This window comes from Balaenoptera ricei, chromosome 6 (genome assembly GCF_028023285.1).
Source record: "Balaenoptera ricei isolate mBalRic1 chromosome 6, mBalRic1.hap2, whole genome shotgun sequence".
In the NCBI taxonomy this organism is placed as follows: domain Eukaryota; kingdom Metazoa; phylum Chordata; class Mammalia; order Artiodactyla; family Balaenopteridae; genus Balaenoptera; species Balaenoptera ricei.
The window spans coordinates 113,905,047-113,931,007 of record NC_082644.1 but is presented as its reverse complement, the minus strand read 5'-3'; the positions used below and the strand labels follow the sequence as shown (position 1 = coordinate 113,931,007).

The 25,961-nt window shown below is 48.0% G+C and overlaps 1 protein-coding gene across 1 annotated transcript in view; it reads right to left on the bottom strand.

Moving 5' to 3' along the window:
* The window catches only part of MVB12B (multivesicular body subunit 12B), a 187,484-nt gene that overhangs the window by 94,429 nt on the left and 67,094 nt on the right, over window positions 1-25,961 (bottom strand). The window contains 3 exon segments of the mRNA XM_059926690.1: window positions 12,066-12,188; window positions 14,909-15,038; window positions 21,195-21,291. Coding sequence (XP_059782673.1) covers window positions 12,066-12,188; window positions 14,909-15,038; window positions 21,195-21,291 — 350 coding nt within the window.

Genomic DNA, 25,961 nt, shown 5'->3' with positions numbered 1-25,961 from the left:
GTGACCAAAAGTAACACATTTTCCCATGCAATCTCCCCCAAGACCCCCAGAATGGGGCCAAAGGCTGGCTGTGCACACTGCGCTTGGCCATGGTGGGTTCAGAGATCTTTCTGCTTCCAGACTCCACCGAGGTGCTGAGAATGAGGGGCGTCCTGATGGTTTCCGACTAGCAATTTTCTTTTAGAAGCTCACGATGGGTTCAATTACCCACCCGTGGACGTGGCCAGAGCTCCATATGCAGCGGCCACTCTCGGCAGGAAGCGGATTACGGGACGGAAGGGAAGAGCCGGCCGCGCAGCCCCGCGCTCGGCCCCCTGCCCGGCGGGTGGGCTGCAGGAGACCCAGGATCCAGCAGCCCTGCTCCGAGCCTGTTCCTTGCGGGAGCAAGTGGCGTCGGGAACTTTGAAACTTTCCTTTGTATATCACATTAATCCATACAAGAAAATCTCTTTTAATGAGGAGTGATGTAGTTACAAACTCTCCAGAGCCATAATTAGAGCAAACTAATTGAAGTTGTGTTTTGACACACTTTCCAAATTCAGGGGTGCCGGATGACATATTCACAACACTGCTGCCGCACAACCATGGCGACGGCAAAATCATTAGGCTAATAACGCTTATTTGCATTCTTCTCACGCCGGCAGCTCTCCCTTAAATACTGTTTCTACTACTGCTCCTTTACTGTAAGTTTCCACTGAAAGATATTAACAGTAATTATTAGTGCTTCAGTGGAATTTTAACGTTAAAGAATCGTTACCTGCATTAACATACATCGAATGCCAATTCTTTTCCGTAACCACCGTCGGAAGGTTGGGGGTATCTTCCTCCACCCCTCACCCCACAACCTGATGGCGACACAGTTTCAGAGCTTCACTTGGGACAACCACTCCCAGCCTTCCCCCGGTGGGATCTGCAGTCCGGGCTCCTGAACTATTCTGTTTCAAATGTTTGACGAGGAAAATCTTTTTTTTTTTTAAAGTACGTTAAAATGAAATAGTTCAGGAGAAATTTTTTCGGAGCAGTTAAAAAAAAAATCAACAATTTACAACACGGTCTTTGGTAATAATACTAATGAATTCCAGGAGGACGTGCTTTAACCACTCTGTCACCACCCTTTCAGTGATGAAAGACAGACTTAGAATAACCAGAACGTGAGAAAGGCCAGCGCGGGCGGGGCAGGTCTGATCTGTCAATAGGGAGGCCCTGTTTGCCACCAACAAGGCCAATTTTTTGGATGCTTAACTCACTCACACACAGAGAGGAAGACTCGACAGTTCTGAATAATGGTTATTAATGACTCCCTCCTCTAAAGTGACAAATTACTTGTGAAATTTAGAACCGGAGAGGTATGAAGAGTGAAGGGAGCATGCCAGGAAATGCCAGCAGAACGGAGTTCCTGCTTACTCCACGGCGGGGAAGGGCTGGGCCCTGGAAGACAACTCGGATCAAGGGCCCACCTCTCTGGGCATCTGGTGGCTCTGCCAGGGCCGTGAGCACAGCCATCCCCGCCTGCACCTCGTGTCAGTGGCCAGTGTCTCACCTCCTAGGTGCACCGTGACGGGGAGGTGAGACACTGGTTCCAGCCCTGCTCTCCCCATGTGCCAGCCTCAACAAGTCACTGCCAACAGCCCCTTGCTGGATACTTAGGGTTGGGCTAGACAGTCACTCAGATTCTGGGCTTCTATAAATAACTTGGGATCAAGAAAAACCACCACCATGTCATTTACCTTTCAAAATTCAAGGGAAAGTGGGGGCATAGGATGACACTGTCTTAACTAAAAATGGGCACTTGTGTAGAATTTCAAACTACAGTATTCAAATATGTATTTCAGGATAGATGTCTAATCTCAACCAGGGAAGATTTAATTGAGTGAAGAAAATGCTTTCTTAGAAAAATGTCAGAGCCTATACTGCTTTAACGCTTGGGAGTTTTCGGTTTCTTGAACTACCATTCTTGGACCACTCTGCTATTTTTCAAGTCACTGACTACTCATAAAACAAAAAAGGGGAAAAAAAAAAGGGAAACTAATTTTCATAGCTGCAGCAACATTCCAAATCATGGTATTTATTCACTACATATAAGTTTTACTACACTTAAACCCTGAAATGCCGAAACACCTACCTCCATTATAAAAGAAATGAAGAAAAAAGCCAAGCCTGGCTGAGGGCACCGCACTTCCATTGCAGATGATCTAGTCTCATCTTATAAACTGAAATATTTAAAGAGTCTCTAAACCTCACTGACCTTGCTTTTAAAAACAAGGAACATATGGGCACTGCTAGCTTTTCATCTTCTTCCAGCCTACTAAAATACCCGCTTCTCCAAAATTCAAGAGTAGCGAGGCTGCCAAACCCAGATTCATGAAAGGCCCCGTGCGTGAGAGCACAGGGCAGGCAGGAAGCAGCCTGGGCAGAAAACAAACCCCAACAAAGACCCAAGGCACATTCTTCCCCTTCTCGCCCAAACATTCTCCAGAGCTGTGGAAAACAATTTGTTTAGCAAAATGAAGCAATGACTAATTAGGAGGTGGAATGTGGGTCCTGGTCTGGAAGCGTTTACGGCTGGGTTTGGTCCCGGGGGAGGCCATACCACTGGCTGCAGGGGACACTGAGGTGGAGGGTCCTAAATTCAGGAAGCCCTGAGGCTCCTTGAAGACAGCGGGAACAGGATGGTGGGGCCTGGGCTCCGATCCTGGCCCTTGGGTAAGTCACCGTCTCTCCAAGCTTCGGGTTTCTCATTTCTTAAAATGAGGACACGATTATTCACCTTACTGCATGGTTGTAAAGATTAAAACGATATACATGAAGTGTTTACACAATGCCTGGCACAAGACGCTCAAAAAATTGTAGCTGAAATAATGATGATGATGGTGATGATTGTATTTATTCTGATAATTATTAATATTATTATTCAACTGGAAACAAAACATCTGCTGCTCAAGAAGGAAGTTCAGGTTGAATGCTACCCTACCCACAGGCAAAAGTCCCACCTAAATAAATCCAAAAGGCCTTTGAAAAGTTACTGCAAGCAAAGGATTCTATTAAATATCCAAATTAATAACGGAAACCCTGCCTTGAAACAGAACAGCATGGGCGGGGGGCAGGGGGAGCGGTGTGCACGCAGAGGTGGTAAAATACCAGGAAATTTCACTTAACACTCATTTTTACTTTGTTTGGAGGCTAGATTTACACTGAGAGATCCAGGTGAAATATTCCATAGAGCCACCTGCAAACAGACTATCAGCTTCCACTCTGATAAAAGGTAAAATATCCTCCTCTAAATGGTCTGGTTCACAAAACCGACCCTGAAGTGAACTGATAAATCTGTTCTGACACATGGAAAACTATTTTCATAATCCTGAAAAAGGCCTTTCTCCAACCCCCCGAGCTCAAACCCACTGTGCAAAGAGCCCTCGCACATTTGAGAACCAGGCATAGGAGGGAATCATTTCACATTTATAAAGCTGCTCTCTGGGACAACAACAAGCCCACATAACCATCATAACCACCAAGAAAAACAAGACACTCACAGTCACAAAAATTACAAAGATAACACATTTACAAGCAGCATATACCTTGTCAGAAATCTGATGCGCGAGACTGAAAGCAGGGAAGGCCAGCTCAGAGGTGGGAGCCGTACTGACTACGTACCTAATTGTTCATTAAATAGAAGCTCTGACTTCCCAAGAAGCCACATTAAAAATTAATATCAAAAATAATATCGCTCAGCCTAAACTCATCATTCATATCTAACAATACCAAACTGCATTCTAATGAAATTTCACCTTCAAAATAACTCTGACACCAAAACTAAGTTTGATACCGTTCCAAAAGCAGTGCGGGCTTTGTGGCCCACACATTTTAAAGATATTCAAATAACCTTGCTCTGTAGGTCTCTCTCACACCACTCTCATGATCACCAGAATAAATCAAACTGCTCGCAATCTTGTGTAATCGTGGGCTTGGAAGCCGGTCGAGAGGACCCTCTGGTGTATGGCCCCCACAGGTTCTCCTCAGGCAGCAACCACAACTCAAGCGGACTGGCCCCCCAGCTCCCACCCATACGGCAGGCTCTGGGAAGTCCTTCTCTCCAGCGCCGGTCGGGAGCCTAGAGAAGCTGCGCGTGAAGACGGCTGGGACACCTGGGGCTGCACCCAACCACTGCTCCGCTCCCCAGCGAAATGCTTCACACCAGCAAGCCTGTGACCACGAGCATCAGGGCACAGGGACAGTCTGCAAGCCAGGGGAAGCTCATCCGTTTGGGTTCAAATCCCAGCTCTGACACTTAGTAGCTGTGTGACCTTGGGAAAGGAATTTAAACTTCCTTGATTTCAGTTTCCTCACCTTGAAAAGGAGGAAAAAATAGTACCCGACTCACAGATCTGTTATGAGGATTAAATGAGCTTTTCTTTGTAAAGTACTTGAATAGTGCCTGACACCCAGTAAATAAGTCTCGGCTGGTTGGTTGGTTGCATGGATGGATAGATGGAAGGAGAGATGTATCAATATACAATACTTGGTCCTATGTGTCTAAATCAGCTCACTTTATACATTCAATTCATATTTTCTGAGTGCCGCCACGTGCCAGGCACCTGGAGTTCAAAGGTCCCTACCACTTTGGAGCCACACATTTTTCACTGAATTCTTACTGTGTCAAATGAGATGATGCAGCTCAAAGTACTCAGTAAATTTTGATACACAGTGATGCAACATTATCATCATTATTTTTGTGACTAGCCTTTTCTGAGGCTTTAAAGGAGAAAAAGGAAACATGAGAAGAACCCCTGTCATCAGTAAGCCAGCAAATCTATTCATAAGACCAAACATAAATAAACTCGGCAATGACAGGGAAACGTGAAATGCCAGACTGTACGGTGCAGGCAACCGGAGGAGAGGAAGGCGGAAAGCGACGTGGCCAGGCTTTCCAGAAGAGGTGAGGGCGAGGCGAGGGCTGGAGAGTGGACAGGACCCGTCCTCGGCACTCTGGAGCCCAGCCTGCGTCTTTCAGGGGGGCAGCGGCTCACAGCAACGGCCCGAGCAGAGATGCATCTGGGATGAGGACAGGGTGCCCAGGCGCCGAGATGAGACTGGCCTGATTCGAGCGAGATGATGTGGGAGGCGTGTCAGGCAATAGGAAGCCAGCGAAGGCTCCGGACAGGTAAAAGAGCACGTGCATGCTTGAGAACCCCAACAGGATGGCAGGCAACCCAGGACTTTAAAGTTCCAGACAAAGAATGTAAGCGTGGGCTATTTAAATGAAATAATACCGAGCCCCAGGAGCCTCTAATCTAAGTTTGATTTCGTGTTCTGGTCCCGCCCCTCCAGCAGGTTCTTCTTTGGGACACCCCTGGTGGCTGGTGCTTTCAGTTGGAGCGCGTGGAGGGTACCACGAGCGGAGTGAGGATGATTCCCGCGCTCCCTGTGCCGGAACAGCAAAGCTGTGTTACCGTCTCCATCTTCAAAGGAGGGTCATAGCAGGAAGGATACGAACACGTGTGTCCTATCTTCAGAGTTAAACAAAAATGTGTGTGGTGTTCGCATGAACAGAAAGTAAGTCTACTTCTCCTAAGTAAAGCCAGACCCGCAGTTGTGCCTGGCCACGGCCTGCAGAGGGGCAAGGTCCTGCAGGCCCTCCCTGGGCTCACGTACCCCCAAACTGTCTCTTGCGACTGTGGAGCTCAAAATCCATGTCATAAATTGTTTACTATGGGGGGGAAAAAAAAAGAATCACTGGAATCAGCCCTTGGGCTTGCCTTCTAATCTTACCTTGACGTGGGACACATATAACCCTTCTCATAAATGATGAACCCTTATTAAACAACAGCTTTCAACTCTAAAATAAATTCCCTCCAATCCTCTAGGCCGAGCCTTCTCCTACTAAAACCTATAAAAGAGGAAAAACTGCTGGGCCTCCTCATAGGCAAATGCCCCCGCTCCAAGCCAGCCGCCCCTCGGGGAGGGGCAGACACCTCGGCAGGAAAGGGAGAACAGCCTCCCTGATCTGTGCAACTCCAGGCCTCCGGTTCAAGTCCTGCCACAACAGGGCGGGTGACAGATGTCGTCTGTGGTTCAAAGAGCATCTTATGACTGAACACTGACAGAAGGCAGCCCGAGCACTTCAGGCCGTCAGCTCAGACGACAGGACTGCAGCCGGTGAGCAAAGGCTCCGTCCCTGCTGCCGGCTTATTCCGTGGGTGGATCAAGTGGCCCCGTGGATCCCACACCCGCGGGAAGGTGGGGTCGGGGGGACAGGACGGAGCACGGCAGCCCACAGGCTCCTGACAACGGATGTGACAGGGATGAGCCCGGACGTGCGCGGCCTGAATGCTAGATCACCGCGGAGGGATGTTTCCTCTCCTTTAGGAAGAGCTATTAACCTTTCAGATGACAGCCCCGGGACGGGAGTGGCGAAACGATTTCTGAGGTCAGCAAGGATCTCTGTTCTCAGAACCTGACATCGACGTGCAAAAGTTGTGACTGAATCCTGGTGTCCCTGAGTGGAAGACTAAATGCACGTGACAGATCTTCTGCCATCAAAATGCCCCATTTCCCAGAGTATCTGTCACAGATTGATAACATCCACGCAAAAAGTTAAGTACAATTATGTCTGTCACTAAGAAACATACTTCGGAACCTGTGACTGACAACTTGCTGGAAGCTGACAAATCACCGGAAGATTCCTGAACAACTCGGAGCAGCGCCGCGCGCCTTATAAGGGAAGCCCAGCCCCAGCGGACACGGGGAGAGGCTCCCGGGAGGCTGCGCCCTGTGTCTCTGGGAGGGAAGATGACATGTTCTCCTGGGGGGACAGTGTCGGTGAAGGGTCACCGGAGGAGCCCGTGGCCTGAGGTCTGGGGGGCAGAGTTCAGGACCCCAGGCCAGCGGGAAGGGCAGAGTGGTGCTGCCGGAGCCATGGGGCCCCGCCCAGCCCTTGTCCGCAGAGCCGTGAAGTGCCCGGACATCCCAGCACTCCGGGGTACAGACTACTGGCTTCAGCTGGACTCCGAGAGCGAGCTCCTGCCTGCCCACGCTGGGACGAGCCACGGGCCGCAGCGCCTGGGCCTCTGGGCCTCCATCTCGGGAGGGCGCCACAGTGGCCACCCTGCAGGCCCTGAGCTCCGTCCTGACACCGGCTCCAGTGCGCGGGAGGAGGCCCGGCTGCAGGTCGGAGGATGAGGAAACGCCGACAGCGGCGCGAGCAGACCTGGGTGACAGGTGCCCGCTGGAGCTCCCCGAGTCAGCCGGGGCAAGGTGTCTGCGGCCCTAACGTGCAGGTCTGCTAAATCTGTATTTCTGAGGGTGGGGCTAGGGAATATGATGCATTTCAAGACCCACTGAAGGTCTGAAAACCCAAACACTGTTTGAATACTGCCAGCAATTGGGTGCACATGACCTCGCAAGCCGGCTTCTTCAATGCCATGGGGTTTTTTTTTACCCTTGGGAAGTTCTCTTTATTAATTTTTTAAAATGTTAAGCCCAAACCTACCTCCTTATAACTTCATCCCACCTGATCTAATTTTGCCTTCAGGGGCTCCCAATGCCCCAGCCCCACCTGGAAGCACTTCTACTTTCCCTTCTACACGGTGACCATTTAGACATTTGAAGCCAGCTGCCTCGTCTTGACTCCGATCAAAACTCAGCGATTCCTCACACTCAAGCTCAATGCTCGAGTCGGGTAACTTTGACAAGGTGGTGCGTGGCAGTGGACGTGACCCTCCTGATGTCCTTGACAGGCGCAGGACACCGGGTCAGGGGGCGTGCCCCACTGTGCACGCCAGGCTGCACTCGAGGCACCCAAGCTCGTGCCCAGCCTGGCTACTTCACACGGACCGCTGCTAAACCACATCTCCTCAATTTGGTGCCCGAGCAGTTGACTTTTTGAACCCTGGGGGGCCCTGTCCATTTTCGCCCATCACCTTTCATCCCCCGGTAGCGGCAGGGTGTTCTGGCTGTAGAGGCGATGCGGAGTATTGATTCTGTCACTCAGCACATCAGCTCTCCCTAATGACTCTGTGTCATCTGCACATTTGACATGCATGCCTCTGATGTCTTTATCAAGCCACGGGTTCTGCTGTTCGGCAAGCTGGGGGGCAGCAGCCCCCCAGGGCCCCTCATGGGAAGGCACAGAACCGTTCACTCAGCCACACTCTCGGGCTACTGGTACTCCATCAACCGCGAGCCCACCTGCCTCCCCGAGCTTTTCCGGACCTCGGTTCCAGCAGAAGCTGAACCTCCTCTTCCCCGCAGAATCATATGTGAGAGCCGGTGTGTGGGGGAGGAGCGGGGGCTGCTCTGGCTGAAGGGGGAAGGTGCTTCCTCTGTCTGCACGTGCCCCAAGGCAGCAGCAAAGAAGCAACCGGAAAAGCCAAATCCAGGGACCCCAACATTTGCTCACACACACCAGGCCGACTTGCAAAGCTGAGGCCAGACGGGAGAGAAGTGGGGACGTGGGATCACGACCGATGCCCAAGGCCAGGCCCACCCTGCTGATCAATGTGTGTGAAGCAGACGGCAGAGGATGGGGCAGCGCTGGGGCCCAGGGAGAAAACGGAGGCTCCAGGCTCCCGGAAGAAGTGGCATGCCCTTCTTCACGCGGGAAAAACTGTCAAGAAATGAGCGCAGAGATGTTGTGTATGTGTGATGAAGACTCGCTGGGTGAGGAAGAGGAGCTCTGCCAACACATCTTATCCTGCCTTTGGCCGTGAACTTCGACCACTGTGTCCCATTCGCCGGATACAGCCAAGGGGACTGCCCATCCTGAAAGGACAACACCACATCTGGCCCCGCGACTAGCATTCTCTGCAGTAACAGGGAGGAAAGAGGCAGGAGGTGCTCGTTCTGAGGGGCAGTCCCGGCCTCTGGAAAGGGAAGGCGGCTCTGCCAGGACCACGAGGGCCTCAGGTGATGACCCACCATCAGAAACTCCACCAGCTGCCCCTTTTGTCTGACATAAGCTGGGGATGACAGCTCTCCAAAAAATGGCAGGAAATTCTTTGATATATGAGTGACAACAAAAGAAATGTAGGCAGCGAACACGTTTTTAGCTTTTGAGACAGAAGCTCCGGCTCAAGAAGGCAACAAGGTCGGCTACTGGCCCTCCCTGACTCCCCTCCGTCCCCCGGGGATTGGCTGGGAAAACGGCCCGCTGCCCGCGGGGGAACCGGCCTGCCTGTCCTCCAGGTTCCTCCAAATCTGGTCAGTAGAGGGCGCTGCGTCACCGCACTCTCTCTCCAGCCTGGGCTTTGCAACTTGATCCCTGTGTCCACACAAAGACCACAGCTGAGGTATTTCTTATGCTTGTGGTTTAATAGTACAGAAGAAAGCAGCAGCAAAAGCAAACTTGCTATTTTATAATATGATATCACCTATGTAAAAAGTACACAGAAAAATGACTTGAAAGAAATATAGCCAAAGGTTATGAGCCTTTGCTCACTGGAGATGGAATTTGTTTTTTTCATTATTTTCTATATTCTGTCAGTTTTCTACAAGCTTGTATTCCTCTCATAATCAGAAAAACCTGAGGAGTCTTCAGGGACTCAGGAGCTGTCTGCAGGTGGGAGTGGAGAGGCTGCAGCCCAGGGTCTGAGGCTGTTGGAGAAGCATTTGTTGCAAAACTGAATATATGCCTGCACCTGGGCTGAGCTCTGGGCAATAAAAGGCACTAGACACAGTCCCTGCCTTTAAGGAGTTTACAACACGAGTGAAGGTATAACGGCTGAGAAGCGCTCTGACGGGAGAGCCTGGCACAGGCACAGGGCACTCAGGGAAGGCTTCCTGGGAGAGGTGGCATTTGTGCTAACATCTGAGGTAGGGGATGGGAGACACACCTGACGCACAGGTGTCCACATGAGCAAAGGCACAGAAGCACAAAACAGGAAGGGGAAAAGAGGCTATTGGTTCAAAGTTTGAGGCGTGGGGACGAGAGTGAGAAGACTAGTCCTGGGATCCAGACCTGGAGGCCTCCATCCTACAGGCCCACTGCGGACCCCCAGCAGAAACAAAAGCCTCATCCACAGCTCACTGCCAGAGAGAAAGCTGTTAGTTTCCTCTGCTGGACAGATTACAGGGATCCGAAGCCTCACGGAATAGCATACACATCATTTCATAAATCTTCAGTGGAAAATTTGAAAAGTCAGCATTTCATTTCTTATCAAAGATGCACGATAGGAGAACAATACGAAAACTGAAGAACATGAAAAAAACCCTGATGAATTAGGGGGCTCATGTAGGTGTACAGGCCACCTGTAAATTACTGCATAGTGAGAGGAGAGTTTGGGACAGACAAGTGGTTTTCACTGAGAAGCATTAATGTAACATTCAGTTATCCTACTGCATACTGGCTGACTTAATTCAGTCAAATTAGAATACATTTTATATTGACTATTTTGACATTTGCTTTATTTGGCAAGTAAAACAAAACTGATCCAATTTCCTTGCAGCCAGTGTAAACCATAAACTGTACAACAAGAGGTTATAAAATACATAAGCCTCATAAGGCTTGTTCCCACGCACTCTCTCCAGTTCTGTGTGGCTCTCTGTGGCCTGTGTTCTCGGGTCCCCTGGCTTCAGTTCCTAGAGCCCGTGCGCCCACGCTGACCGGCTAGCTTCTGGGGAGATCGCTCTTCCTGCCTTAACTGGAGAATCAGAGCTCTTCCTTTATCTCACAGAAAGTCAAAACCTGCCCTGAGGTGGTGCCTATTTCTAGGCCCTTCCAGACCATATGATGTCAACAGGGAGCAGCTGGAACCTCTCCAAGGCGATGGGCCTGAGCTGACCCTGAGCACACGTGATGGGAATCGCAGCCTTGACGGTGCCCTGGGCAGTGAGAAAGGAACTCCAAAGTGCTCAACTGAGCTGTGCGAGCCTTGTACTCCTAAACCAAAGACGCGCAACTCTGGGAAGCTCATCAGCTAGTCATATCTCTTCACACCAAAGTGAAACTGAAAACTGTCAATACTCCTCAAGTTTCAGGCGATGGCAGGGGTAGATATGATTAAGTACCGCTCTTGGTTTGTGAAACTGTCGAGAGTGAGAAAGGCCAGACTGTCTTCTGGAGAACACCCCGAAGGACAGGCCCCGAGCTGCTGGCTCACGACCGCGCGTTCGTCCGAGGCAGCGGGAAGCCCAGCCGAGGAACAGGACGCAGGGGACCGCCTATACCACCCCCTCCCCTGACTCCAGGGGGCAGGGTGTGGACCGTGGGGCGTGGGGAGGGGGAAGCACGCAGTAATGGTTTTGTCCTGTTCCTGATCGATTTTGTTCATCTTGAACTGCCCACATGGAAGCTCTGAGATCCGTCCTCATTTATGTTACGTCCATCTCCAAATGGCACCACCTCACCACTTCTTACTGGTTTTATTTACTTTTGTAATTCCTTTCTCAAGCTTAGTCTATCATTGCTGTTTGTTCCCTGTCCTCAAATAATTTACTGCTAATGACGCAGAGGTTTTTGATCGGACAGAAGGTGTTGAGACCACTACTGCCTCTGCTCCAACGGAAATCAGGTAAAATCAGGTGCAGAGACCAGTCTGCTCACCCAAGTTTCTTTGTGGAAACAACTATTAAAACTAACAGCCCCTGAAAAACTTCTCACTATTCTCTCCTACCCAAAGTACCTATCTCTTAGTTTGTAGCTCTCTGGGAACAGGAACAATGTGGAAATGAACAATATTACTTACCAACCCTCCTGGAGTTGAAAGAGTTGCTGGCCAAGGCAGAGAAGGAATTCCACCTTTTATGGCCAGCACTCCCGGCAGCGTGGCTACAAGTCATGTGTCTGTGTGCGACTATGAGCTCTTTAGAGTAACAAGCCCATTTTAAGTTGCATATTCTGCTATTTTAGAAGCCTGCAGATTAGGTACAATAGAATACAGAATGGCTTTTACGTTCATGTAATGCAAAGATTTCTAACTGGCTTTGTAAAATCTCCTCTAAAGGTATATCGCTTCTGCAATGTTTCCGCAGATACCAAGTGCAGGGGTTCTAAGATGTTACGCAGTGGGACCCAAGACCACATGACTCTGTGACATGCATAACAGAACAAGATGCCACTGACGGGGCCTCACCTGGGAAGGTTGGGGGCTGGGGTGGAAGCAGCTGATGACTGGGAAGGCGTCGTGGGTTGAGATGAGTCGTGATTTCTTGGTACTCTGCCCATTCGATACCAGATCCCCATGCTGTTCAACTCCCTTTAGGAGAAAAGAGAAATCTTCATGGCACCGTTTAACATAAAATCACCTGAGCTACGAAGCAAACCAACTCATTTAAGAGAATCATAGCCTCAGACGCCAGGGAATCGATGCTCGCCCATGAAGGTGGGTTACGTCACCTCCCTTTGTGCTCTGGGCTTCACAGTTCAAAGCCTAACGTGATGGCAACTGTCCCAACTCAGGAGGCCCGTCTGACATGGCCGTCTTCTTCCCCCACCCCTGGGCCTCCTGCCTTCCTACTATATGCTATCAACATTTTCCTTGGTTCTCGGTCTGCAAAATTCTTTGTATTCTGCCATTTCATTGTGGGTGTTTGTGCGATCATCCGCTTCAAGTTCTTTGTGTGGTTAGAGTGAGACAGATAGGGCACTGGGCTGACACGTGTGCCTGGTGTTTAACTATGGGGAGAACTAGCCCCACCCAGCTCCATGCCGTGCCGCCCCCCCACCTCCAGGATAAAGCTCCTCACTGCCTGGTGTCACCTGTAGTCAGCCTCATTCTCAGGGTCAGTCTGGGAGACATCTTCACAGAGCCCGAGGCATGTGCCCCATGAACCACCACAACTAAGGGTGGTGACAACAGGGCCCGACGGATGCCACGTCAGGGTTCCTGTTACTTGATCTGCACACACCCCCGGCAGCCCGGCCCCATGCCCCACGGTCACAAGTGTTTATGAGACAGGCATACTCGCAGGAACTGTAACAGGATTATTTTAGCCACATCAACGTCCAACTCAGCTGCCCCACAGAACTACACATTGGGATGTAGAGGAAGATCATCTCTCCAAAAAAATGAGAACAGATTTGTTCAGAGGATTCTTCTGGTAGCCTCTCAGTACACTGCAGAACTATTCTGAACCACAGCCGTGTCTTATCAGATGGTTGACTCCAATCAGCTGCACTGATTTTGCCACCTCCCGGTATCAGGCCACAGTCAGGCCTTGGAGGACCTGTTCCCAGTCTGACAACCCCAGACCTTTGCAAAGTAACCTGTGGAACTGTGCCCATTTTTAAGAAGAAGTGACAGAGTTCTGAACACTGAATTCTCTTTCCTTAAAAATAACACTGGAATTGTCTTCCTCTGGAAAAGAATTTTTGTCCCAAGATGAAACAAAAATATACTTTATTTAGCAATCTTTTCAAAATGATATAAAAAAGGATTCTAGTTTTGATTACCAAGACATATATGGTAAGAATCTATTCTTTAGAATTGTTTAAATTGGTTAAAAATTGAATCTTTTAAAGTAGCATAGTGTGTAATTTTAAAGAACTGAATACACATAGCAACTGAATATACATAATACATGTAGTAATTATTAAATTGTTGGTTTCTACTATTTGTATGTAAATGGTTGTTTCTAAGATACCTGAAGTATGGTCATTTTCTTACCTATTTTCTACTTCCATAATCCTGTTTCCATAATGACTTTAAACCATGTTGCAAAACAGGATTTTTGAGTGCGTAGAAAGGGTATGATCATAGAGTCCTTTTTTAAAATAATTAATTAATTAATTAATTTATGACTGCGTTGGGTCTTTGTTGCCGCGCACGGGCTTTCTCTAGTTGCGGCGAGCGGGGGCTACTCTTCGTTGCTGTGCACGGGCTTCTCATTGAGGTGGCTCCTCTTGCTGCAAAGCATGGGTTCTAGGTGCCCGGGCTTCAGCAGTTGTGGCTCAGAGGCTCTAGAGCACAGGTTCAGTAGTTGTGGCACACGAGCTTAGTTGCTCCATGGCATGTGGGATCTTCCTGGACCAGGGCTTGAACCCTTGTCCCCTGCATTGGCAGCCGATTCTTAACCACTGCGCCACCAGGGAAGCCTGAGTCCTTCTTAAGGACCACAAAATCTTGAGACAGAGAATCAGATTCCATAGCTGGAGAGTCCAAACAAGCTATCGTGCACCAAGATGAAAATAACCTCTATTTCTGTGACACCCACTCCCCATGTGCTTCAAGCAAACACCGCAGCTCTCTCTCTCTCTCTCTCTCTCTCACCCAGTCTGTGAGCAGCCTTCAAGGAAAGGCCGTGGCTTTTCGAGTAAAGAGGAGGGTCTGGGCTCAAATGAGCAAGATCCAGGAGGTTGACCTCGAAAGCCAAGTAGGAGAACGCATCCATGATGTAGGGACCCACAGGGATAAGCAAGAAGATTGCAAAGCCGGCCAGGGAGAGGCACATGGCCAAGAGGCCGAAAACCCTCTACCACACTATTAATTCGAGAGACCCGAATTTCAGTTGACTGAGTACAATGGGTGAACATCTATTATCTTTTGGACGTCCAGCATCCCTTCATCCCTCTCCTGACTCTTTACCTTCCCTCTGTATTCGGGGAGCAGCCACCCCTCATTCCCAGTGCCTGAGTTCCAAAGGAGCTGACCCCACTTTCAGCTCAGGCTTGGTCAATCAGAGATTGACATTTTCCAGGTAGCAGCGACGGGCTCAGGGTCCACGTGACCCCAGTGAGATCAATCAAGACCAAGGTGAATGAATTCTAGAACTTCTGAATACTGGTCAGGAGCGTGGTGTCCTGAACCAGTGGCCTCCCAGGTAGGAAGGGCAGCAAGGAGAGCTAAGGCCAGAGGCTGATGAGAGGCAGACGGCTGAGCCCACGGGTCACACAGAAGGTCTCAGGACCCGGTCCCCAGGGGTGACCTGAGCACTCGGGGCAGACAGCAGAGATGAGACTGGGGTTGTTGACACTTACCCAATGAACGTGTACTGAGGAGGGGCCTGCTTGGTCCGGCCCATGATCCGAATGTCACAAATGGCAGCTTCGGTTGAATCCCGTGGGATGAATTTAATGCACAGCCTCTTCTTCCTAAAAGCCACTTCCTCTGAAGGAAAGGACAAGAAAAGGGGTGAGTCTTCCAGAGGTGCCCACATCTCCGTTTTCAACACCATGTCTCCTGTCACGTTCCCTTTCCGGCGGTGGAAGTGACCAGCCATCCAAGTCGCCCGAAAGAAGGGCTGGGCGCAGGGCTGCAGAGGACAGGCCCAGTCACCCCGCTCTGCATTCGGGGCCTGACCCCCGACACCCCCTGCCGAGAAGGGGCCCACAGGGCACACACACCTCTGCAAGGAGCATCCTGGAATAAACCCGCGACTACAACCTGCTCGCTGCTCCAGCCATCAGATACAAACACACGGACACCCTGAGTGTCAACACATTTCACTACATGGTCTTTTTTCTTTTTCACTTAAAAAAAAATTTTTTTTATTTATTTATATTTTAAATTTTTACTTTTTGGCCATGCCACACGGCATGCGGGATCTTAGTTCCCCGAACCAGGGATCTAACCCGCGCCCCCTGCAGTTGGAAGTGCAGAGTCTCAACCGCTGGACCACCAGGGAAGTCCTTTTTCACTTTTTATTACAGAAATTTTCAAACATTCCCCCAAACAGAGAGAACAGTAAGATGAATCCACATGTTCCCATCATCCGGTTTTAACACTGTCAACAATGGGCGAGCTGGTTTCATCTCCTTCCCCCGCCCCCATCAGTTTTGCTGGAGATTTAGAATGACTCCCCAACACCATGTCACGTCACCCACCAATATCTCAGTAGGCATCCATGGCAGGCTGTTTTTGTTTTTTTTTTTTACCATGACCATTATCGTTCCTAACAAAATGAACAATGATTCCTTAATATCATCCAAGAGTCTATACTCAAGTTTTCTCCATTATCTCAAAAGTGTCATTTAACTGTTGGTTTGTCTGCACCAAGACCCAAACACTGTCTGTGCACTGCATTTGGTTGTTAGGTCTCTTGTTCTGTGGCAACCTCTCCACCTTCCCTTTATCTTCAGGGCACTGATAGGATGGAGAACTCAGGTCACCCCCTGTACTTCCTGTAAACCGGCAGAGTGAAAGGCTCGATTCGATTCCGATTAGGCAGGAGCACTTCACAGGTGATGCAACGTACATCCGATGGTGTCACACATGCGGCCTGGAGCTCAGCTGGGCCGCCCTCGGTAGGTTCCACTGCTGTTGGTACCTCAGTTATAAAGTCCCCAACAACCATGTTCATGAGGTTTTCTCATCCCCTGATGACTGTTGCCTAGATTCATAATCTCATTAAAGTCGTCAACATAGTGATTTTCTGTCATGCCTTCTGCATTTATTAGCTGGAATTTTTCTATATAAAAAACATCTTATTTTTCAACTACCTGGTCTCCCTGAAACATGCTTTGTTATAGGAAAGGAGAGATAAATATGTGATTCTTTTCTCTTATTTATCAAGTCTTAGAGTGATGAGTTGGTACCCCAGCAACTGCCAGAGGTGAACAACCAGCCACGTGTTTTTTGTTTGTTCATTTGTGGTTTTTAAACATGACTTTCAATCAGCTGCAGCCATTCGGTGCATGAGTCGGATAGATCTGGGTTGAAATTCCAACGCCGCCATTACCCAGCACCATAATCTTAGGCAAGTGACTTATCGGTAAAAGGGAGTTAATGAAACCTGAGGCCATAGGGACACCGGGTGGATGAAATGCGATGACACATGTGCTTCCCTTAGCCCAGTGCCTGGCACACAGTAAGTGCTCAGTAAAGAGCGGCCATGGATGTTCTTACCGTATGATTGTAAGTAAGCCTCTGGCACACAATTCGTGTCAGTGTTTGGCATTGATTTTCAAGACCTTTCAGTTCTGTGGCAGGAAATAAGCACATTTAAATCAGGGAGCAGGATGAAGAGGGAAGTGCAGTCCTGCTGCTGGTCTTGATTTTACCAAGGGGAGATTAGAATCAGGTGCTGATATTTGGGGGGAACCAGATGGAAACTCAGAAACTTTGTGGGTTCTTTTCCTAGTGAGGAAACTGAGGGCTAGATCAGATCTACCAGCTATGAGTAATAATACTGGATACTGAATCCAGACCCCAAATATTGTATCCAAGAAGGCAGGGGTGGTAACTGGGGGTAAACAGCAACCCTGCAGCTTCAAAAACTATGAGCTGACAAGATCAGGCCTTTGAAAGCGTGAAGGGGGAGAGACCTTTCCTCAAAGTAAAATAAGATGCAGGTATTTTGTGTACTTGCTTTGCCAGCTGCTCTTTGCTCCATTCTTCCATCTACAGCAAACTCGGGGTAAGAGATGGAGCCACTAATTACACATGCTTAAACAGGCCTGATTTTAAGCAAACATACAGAGTCCACAGAAATGTGTTCAGTCATGCTAATGAACACAGAGAAAGGACACAGCACTTTACTAAAACAAACAGTCTTCCAGTTTTTAAGTGCTATACAGATTGCAACAAACCGTATTTTAAATTAACTACAGGAGTCTCATCTTTCTGGCTGATTTTATAAAATCAGGACCCTAAGTGCTCTCAAACATCACAGAGCTGACCACAGGTTCATCTGGTCAGCTTGGGCTCACCTGTCCCTGGGTAAAGGCTCCAGGAATGACCGCATGACCCTAAATGAATAGGCGACGCTAAACTCACCCTTCCTTGTGTGATAAGACATTTGTTGGAGGTGCCAGGGCCCGACCTCAGAATGTCCATGGGGCAGCAACCAATGCACCCCCAGACACGGTGGGGGGACTTCCCAGGATCACTGGGGCCCCACGGCAGCTAGACCAGGACTCGGCCCTGGACCTCCTCGCTCAACTGGTTCAACAAATTGAGAGGGAAACACAGAATGAGAACTCCCTTGGCTCTATAGTATATCAATATAAAGACATTTTAAGCCACTTAGTTGTCAAAAACGAACGACAATGCAAATTTTAAAACTAAGAAAAACACAGGGGAAAAGTAGGAAATACATACAAAAAGTCTACAAGGCAATTTTAGTTCTTAAAGAGACCATTCATATAAGAATAAGCAAAAGTAGCAAGCAAACACTTGTGAAAATATTCAGTTTTGCTAATAAATAATAAGTGAAAATTAAATAAAATTAGATAGTAAAACTAAATAAAAAATGTAAAGCCTATGCTGGCAGGCCGGTGGAAAGCAGGTACAAGCCGGTATCATTAGCGGCAACATGAACTGATATTTCTGGAAGTTAATTTGGCAACAGAGGATAATAAAGCTTATCTGTATTGAGCCCATCCTCTGATCAAGGCACTGTGTATGGCAGGTACCTTAGGTGATTCAAAGATGAATTAAACACGGATCTTGCCCTCGAAGAAAGTAAGTGGCAAAGACATGAAGAAAACAGGCAAATATCCCCCCCCCATCTGAGGAAACTGAGGCCCAGGGGGCTGAAGTCATTTGCCCAGGGTCCCTCATTTGTAAGTGGCAGAGCCAGACTCAGTGTTCGGAGAGTTTGACTCCAGAGCCCAAGTTCTTCCCATTATGCCTGGTGCAGTCTGTCCTAACAGAGGTAAAGATGGGAACTCAGAAGCAGAATCAACCACTCCCTTTGGCTTCCCACCACTGTTACTGGCATTTGCTTACTCTCCGCCCTCCCGTCAACACATGTGTGCTGTGCCAGGCAGGTGAAAAGCAGTAAAGAAGGCAGACGGGGACCCTGACCTCCGACTGATTATAGCCACCCGCTCGACTAATAAGCTCCTTGTGGGTTCTTTTCCTAGGCTCATCTTTATACCCCAAAGCCTGCGGTGCCCACAGTAGACACACATCCATTGTAGCTGACTGTGGAGAGGAGAGCTTGCTTGCTTCAGACTCACGTCTAGGGATCAGAGGCTGTTTCACGCTGTCTTGAGCTCACCCTTGAAAGACATGGGGTGTGGACAGTCAGAGTTGAGGGCAGGGGCATTCAGGCAGGGCAAACAACAATGCAAATACATGGAGTCAGAAAAGAAAGGAGCATGAAGAGGGCACAGCAAGTGGCTCGGTCTGGATAAAGCATGGGGTGCTTGAAGGTAAGAGGTACGTTGCAGAGCAGGGGTCCCGAACTCCCGGGCCACAGACCGGTACCGGCCCTCAGCCTGTTAGGAACCAGGCCGCACAGCAGGAGGTGAGCGGCGGGAGAGCAAAGCTTCGTCTGCCGCTGCCCATCGCTTGCATTACTGCCTGAACCATCCTCCTCTCCCCCCGACAAAAACCGTCCTCCACGAAACCGGTCCCTGGTGCCAAAAAGCTTGGGGACCTCTATTGTAGAGGAAGGTTGGGAGCAGGCCGTAGAGGACATATGACCCAGCAGCCTCAAGTACTTGTAAACATATCACAAGGAAATCATTCAAAATCTATACATGTTCAAACTGATCTACAGGTTCAACACCATTCCTATCAAAATCCCAGCTGGCTTCTTTGCAGAAACTGACTAATGTTAGAAGTCATATGGAAATTTGAGGGACCCAGAATAGCCAAAATCATCCTGACAAAGAAGAACAAAGTTGGAGGACTCACACCACTTGGTTTCAATACCTGCTACAAAGCTCCAGTAACCAAGACTGTGTGGTTCCGGCATAAGGAGAGACATATATAGATCAATGGAAGAGAACTCGGAGACCAGAAACAAACCTTCATGCTTACAGTCAATTGGTATTCAACAAGGATGCTGAGACAATTCAATGGGGGAAAGAACAGTCTTTTCAACAAATGGTGCTGGAACAACTGGATACTCACATGCAAAAGAACACATTTGTTTAAATCAACTATACTTCAATAAAAAATTGATTGTGGTAAGGGTTGCACAGCTCTGCGAAAAACCGTCGGATTGTAACTTTAAATGGGTAAATTGTATGGTATGTGAATTATACCTCAAGAAAGCTGTTATCCCAAAACTCCAATACATAAATATATAAAATCTATCGGTACAAGGTGCTTAAACACATGCTTTTACAGAGTGGCACTATGGTTAAAAGTGTGGGGAGTCACGCTTGTGTGTGTAATCTAGTCATTCCCCCACTTCTAGATGTGTAACCTTGGATAAGCTCTTTAATACCTAAGTTGTTACTGTGCCTCATTTTTCTCATATGTGAAATGGGTATAATAATACCCATCTCCAAATAGGGGTCTTCCGAAGATTAAATGAGATCAGGTATGTAGAGCATTTAGCATACAGTAAAGACATACTAAATACCAACTATCACAATTATTAGCTAATACATGTCAGTAACAAACAAAAGCAGCCCAATGTCCAAAAGTGAGGAGCGTATTAAGAAAAGTAGGCTACACAATGGAATCCACTTGTTTCATTAAAATAACAGCTATGTGGGGTTACGAAAAGTCTGGTCCATAAGAAATGCTTGTAAGAAGACAGCAAAAAAAAAAAAAAAAAAGTAGGTCCAAAATGCGGCTAACTATGGAAAAATAAAGTATGTGTGACAAAAAGTGAAATGCAGAGTTTCATAAATGGATCATGTGTCATAAAGAAAGGATTCTCTGTATTTGTTTTTTATTTACTGCATCACTGTTGTGGATATCCTAACATTGGTCATTAGTAATTTAAAATAAAACAAGTTATAGCACATCAAAATGAGGAGGCTCAACTACCCAGAGGTTTCCAGCTCTATTTAATAACTGGCGTGCACGACAAGAACCCCGAAGTGCCCCAGGATCCTGAAGAAGCTTCCGACGTGTCAGCCACTCACTTCCGCTCTGTGTTGCTCAGCGATCAGAGTCTTCCCTCAATTTCGAATCCTGAGGATTCTAAGTTGCAGTCTTTCTGGTTCTGACTTTTCTTGTGCGCTCCAAGAGCCAAAAATGGGGATATTATTGCACTTGTGGTCCCTGTGTGCTTTTGGTTTTTTCCTTTTGCCTCTGGGTCTCATGCCAAGCTTGGCTTCAGCAGCACCGGAGAACGGGCTAAGGACAAACTATAACCGGCTTCGCTGTCCCCTTCCTGAGTGAGCCGATTCAGCAGGGAGCACCGTTCTGCTCATTTACATGCCACTACCCAGAACACTGAAAACTCCTTGGAGAACCAAGTCAGGCATATGTCAAGAGCAGCAGAGTTTATTTGGGGCATGCAGTAAGGCCTCCTAAAATGTTTCCGAAGAAAAACGCACATAAAAATGTCTAAAAATATAATACCTGGAGGAAGAAAATTCTCATCGTGACAAGAAGTAGTAAGGGGTGACTCACGTGTGTCCACCGTCTCCTGAATCGGGATGAAGCCGACAGGCAGAGTGTCCTTGATGTCGATGAGCTTCATGTCCACTAACACGTTCCCTAAATGGCTCTTGGGAAGAAAGAAAAGAGATACAGATGATTAATCTGAACACGCCTGTGGTGGGTTTGCCATTTTGGCTTCAAAATGCATATTTAACACAAGACTTGTGCAGCTTTACGACAGCAGGTTAATTAGAGTAGGTGTCATTTAATGTTCCCCAGCAGTTACACAGGGACTCTGGTGGCCCCCGGGGAGGAGTTTCATCTGCAGAACCTCAAAGCCACTTACTCAGATGTGGCCTTGGTTAGCAAGATGAGCAACCCAGGAGATGCTTGAGACATAACCCAGCAGAGGGCAGCTGTGCACACACGTTGCGGGACCACGCGGCCACTCAGCCCTGAGCATCAGCTGTTGGGGCAGCAGGTTTAGAAAGAGCACATTCCTGGGGTGGTCGCTGCACAGGGAGAGCTGCATCTCGGCCTAACAGAGAACCAATCACACTCCTAAGTGATCGCCAGTCTGCATACTGACACACATTTCGGTGGCTAGACACATTCTGTAAAACCCTACGAATCATAAACTAATACACAGTGAAAAGCCCTGCTGCCTAATACTACACATCTTCTAAAATGACATGCACAAGGGCCTCTTATAGCTGCTACTTAGTGGTAGTGCACGGGGTCCACAGTGCGCAGTTTCCGTAACCAGTGCAAAAATATCTTCGAAGACAGCACGCCATCCTGTAATTGCAAGAGAGAATTCTCTGCAAATGCACTGGCACTCGCAGTCCACATTTCAAGCTGGAAACAAGCTCTAAAGCGATCTACCCTACAACTTAGATATGTGGGCCCACCTCGGAGATTTCATTAAATTCTTCAGTTAAAAAAAGAATGATGCCTTCTGATCCCAAATCTCTCCTGTTAGGATACTAGCAATGCACTTGGAATGCTCACCTTCCAGAAGTGCCTCATCCCCACAAGTCCCCATGAGCACACTCTCAGTTTACCTGTTCTGCATTCCTGGACGACCCCACCACCTTGCCCTGCACAGCAACTCATCAGGCGTCGTTCCCGTCCTGCTCAGAGAAGGGCGTGCCCCTCCGTCTCTGTGCCCCACCCCGTCCTGCGCAGTGCCAACACCATCCCTGAAAGCCAGTCAGGGAATTCCTACCATCTAAACTCTACGCTATGTTCTCTCCCGGCCCTCTCAATTTTCCCTCATATCAATTTATAATGACATATTTGTGAGGTTTTTATTTAATATCTGCTTCCCCACTAGAGTTTGAGAGCCATGAGGACCAAAACTATCTCTGCTACTACTATATATCCAAGCCTAGCATAGATCTGGGCACACAGTAGGTGCTCAATAATTATCTGCTGAATAAATTAATTTTTTTGGTACATTTTTAACTGGGCGGGCCACTCAGAATCAGAAATCAAATTGGATTTGCTTGGATGATGAATCTAAACAATATCAATAGATATATTAAAAGTATATTTAATAAACGTATTATAAACCAAAAGTACACAAATGAAATAAATTCTTGAAATTTAGCCATGAAGGTCAAAATGTCAAGTGTAAACTATGACCAGTGGTTTTTCGGCACTGTGGTCACAAAACCGTTTCTCTAGAAATATGGTATTTGCTGAGGATTTAATATTATTACATTTCAGGTAGCTGGGTCTCAGGAAAACAATGCACAGACCAGCGCAGCAAGTGGAAAGCGGAACCCTCACCAATGCGGAATAAATCTCTGACTGTGGAGGAAGGGTTTGAACCATTAACCCAACTCACAAACATCAGCTGCTTTCAGAGTCACCTGATCTAATCTATCATAATTCTTTTTCATGGCAGTTGCTTTTCCATGTCATCACTGTTTTCTGCATTGAGAAATTAACAACTGGGTATGTTTTCCTGCCCCATAGACGGATGGGTGTTCATCAATATTCTTCTCAAATGTCTTCTACTTGACAAGTTGGGTTTTACAGAAGTCAACTGCAAACCACTTAGCGACCTCACACTCCACACTCTACAAATGTCCCTGATCATAAAACCAGAACATCAGTGGTGCAGCCATTAAAAAAAGCATGAAAAAACCCCTCCTGTGCATATGGAACGGGAGCCTACACTGTTTCAGCTTCCCGCAGCCCAAGTGTGGTCCCTCCGTGCAGGGGCTGCCACTGCACCAGGTTTAATACAGTACGTCTGCGACACCATTAATTTTGCTTGTTCCTCTCCCCTCCCCCATCCCGTGCTCTCTTTCATTTCCTCCTCATAAATATGAAGAATGTATTCCCAATCCTTGTTGAGCAAATGATTCATGCCAAAAGCCCAATATGCACTGACTCAGGGTATTTATATTGTCTCTGGTAGCCAGTATTTGCTAGTATACTGTAATTATTTTTGACAACCTTGCATTTAAGGTAGCCACAGATAACCAACTTAATATTCAAATGTTCATAAATTCTTCTGTTTAATATCCTCCCTACCTAATCTATGTACATTATTATTACAGGTAATGCAGAAAGTACAGGGCATGAAAAGTGCAATTAATCTCAATCCTTCCCCAGGAAGCAATGTCACTCCAAAGCCAGGTTTCTGTATTAATAGCATTATTGGGGGGAAGGAATTTAGGTTCCAAAGGAGTCTCCCCAAACTCCTACACAGGGAGTCTCAAGTCACCTAATTAAGAATCTGTCCAGTCTTGAGATTCCACATCCCTCCTTTGCAGTTGTAAAAAATTATGTCATGCAAAGTCTTGGCTCTGACAGCAGGGCCGGGACAGACCGGCTGTAACATTAAAATATGCCTTATTCCTGCTCTAATCCTGGGCTGGCAAGTGGGCCTCTGCCACCCCTTGAGCTGTATCCCTCTGGATCTCACTACAGGACCCATTCATTCTTTTTCTGAAAATAAAATGCACCTAATTTCCTTACTGCCTCAAAAGAGGGGCAGAGGATTCTCCCACTGCCCTTGTCCTCATCTTACATCCCCTCATCACACCCACCTCCCCACGTCTGCCCAGGCCTCATGGAGCAAGACACACATAGTAGGCACTCAAAGAACATCTCCTGAACGTTCGACAAATGTTGACTAAATCGGTGTATTTTCTATCATCCACTTACCCGTGACACCTAAAATTAACAAGCCCCAGTGACTCTCTCCGTCATTTTGAGACTTGTCATTGTCCCCACTCCAAGGGATCAGGGGCTCTTCTGGCCTAGAGTACCGACACCCCACAGCCTTCAAGGAAATGCAATAAAAACAGCAATCAAAAATGACCAATGAGGGCTTCCCTGGTGGCGCAGTGGTTGAGAATTTGCCTGCCAATACAGGGGACACGGGTTCGAGCCCTGGTCTGGGAAGATCCCACATGCCGCGGAGCAAATGGGCCCGTGAGCCACAACTACTGAGCCTGCGCGTCTGGAGCCTGTGCTCCGCAACAAGAGAGGCCGCGATAGTGAGAGGCCCGCGCATCGCGATGAAGAGTGGCCCCCGCTTGCCGCAACTAGAGAAAGCCCTCGCGCAGAAACGACGACCCAACACAGCTAAAAATAAATAATAAATAAATAATAAATAAATTTTTAAAATGACCAATGAGATCGTAGCTGTGCTCTGCAGCCACAGTCTCCTCTTCAGTAGGATAGGCTGAGGCTGTGTGGAGACCAGGAGTGAACACATGAAACCACCAGGCAGAGTAAGGGTGTGAACGAGATGCTCAACCCTCAGGAGTTGGTCCTCACAGCCCCGAGCGGCAGTGAACACACGGACCTTCTGCAGAAAGGGTAGCCAATGGGCAGAAAAGAGGTGACAAAAGCTAAGGATACGACTAGTTTCAAAAAAGGTTTAGGTAAGCTCCAGGGACAAAGGGGACAAGAGTGAACTGTATGTGGATGTGGACGCAGGAGGGAAGGATGGGGCCAAGGGGGCACTACCCCTAAGATCACGAGCCCCACGTCTGGAAGGGCAACCCGGCCTTCAGACCTGTTCCTGGGGTCTCCTCGGCTGCACCGTGACCTGAGGGACCTGCTCAGACCCACCGCAGGCTCAGCTGCCAGGACTTTCCCCTACTCCACCAGAAACTCTGTTCTTTACAGCAAGCATGTATTACTCTCATCATCAGTGGGAAAAAATTAAAGCAATGAGTTCTCCCTGAGTACGTTAGGAATGATTTTCCTAACAAAGACTTACCAACAAACAACACGAATGGCTGCTGGAAGAGAGTGCGGGCCAGAGAACTGTGTGACTGTCCACGGCCAGCAAATGCTGCAGGGACGCACGAGGACCGTGATAGGACCATGGGGCTGTGGGGTTTGTGATGGAGAGAAAGACCGTTGCCTTTCCCCTTCCATGCTTCTGAATGGGGATGTTTGAACTTGATTTTTTCTTTATAAATCATGAACATGTATTACTGTTATAATAAAACTTATAAAAATATTTCCCACCCAATTTTTTTTTTTTTTTAGCATTCAGGCCCAAAATAAAATGTCACCTTAAAAATGAACATCTGACTGCTCCCTATTTGCAGTTAGGGAAGACAGGTGGCCTTGGACAAGCATGAAAACTCCCTGACGTCAGAAAGGAGCTAGTACTTCAAGAGCCTGTCTGAGGACAGAAGCGGCATATTTACACAGTGCCCAGGACAGGCCTCACACAGGGTGGACACTCACGAAAGCCACTTCTCTTTTTTCTAAGCCACCCATTAGAATACTTTGTTGGAAGAGCTTTAGTAGATGTCT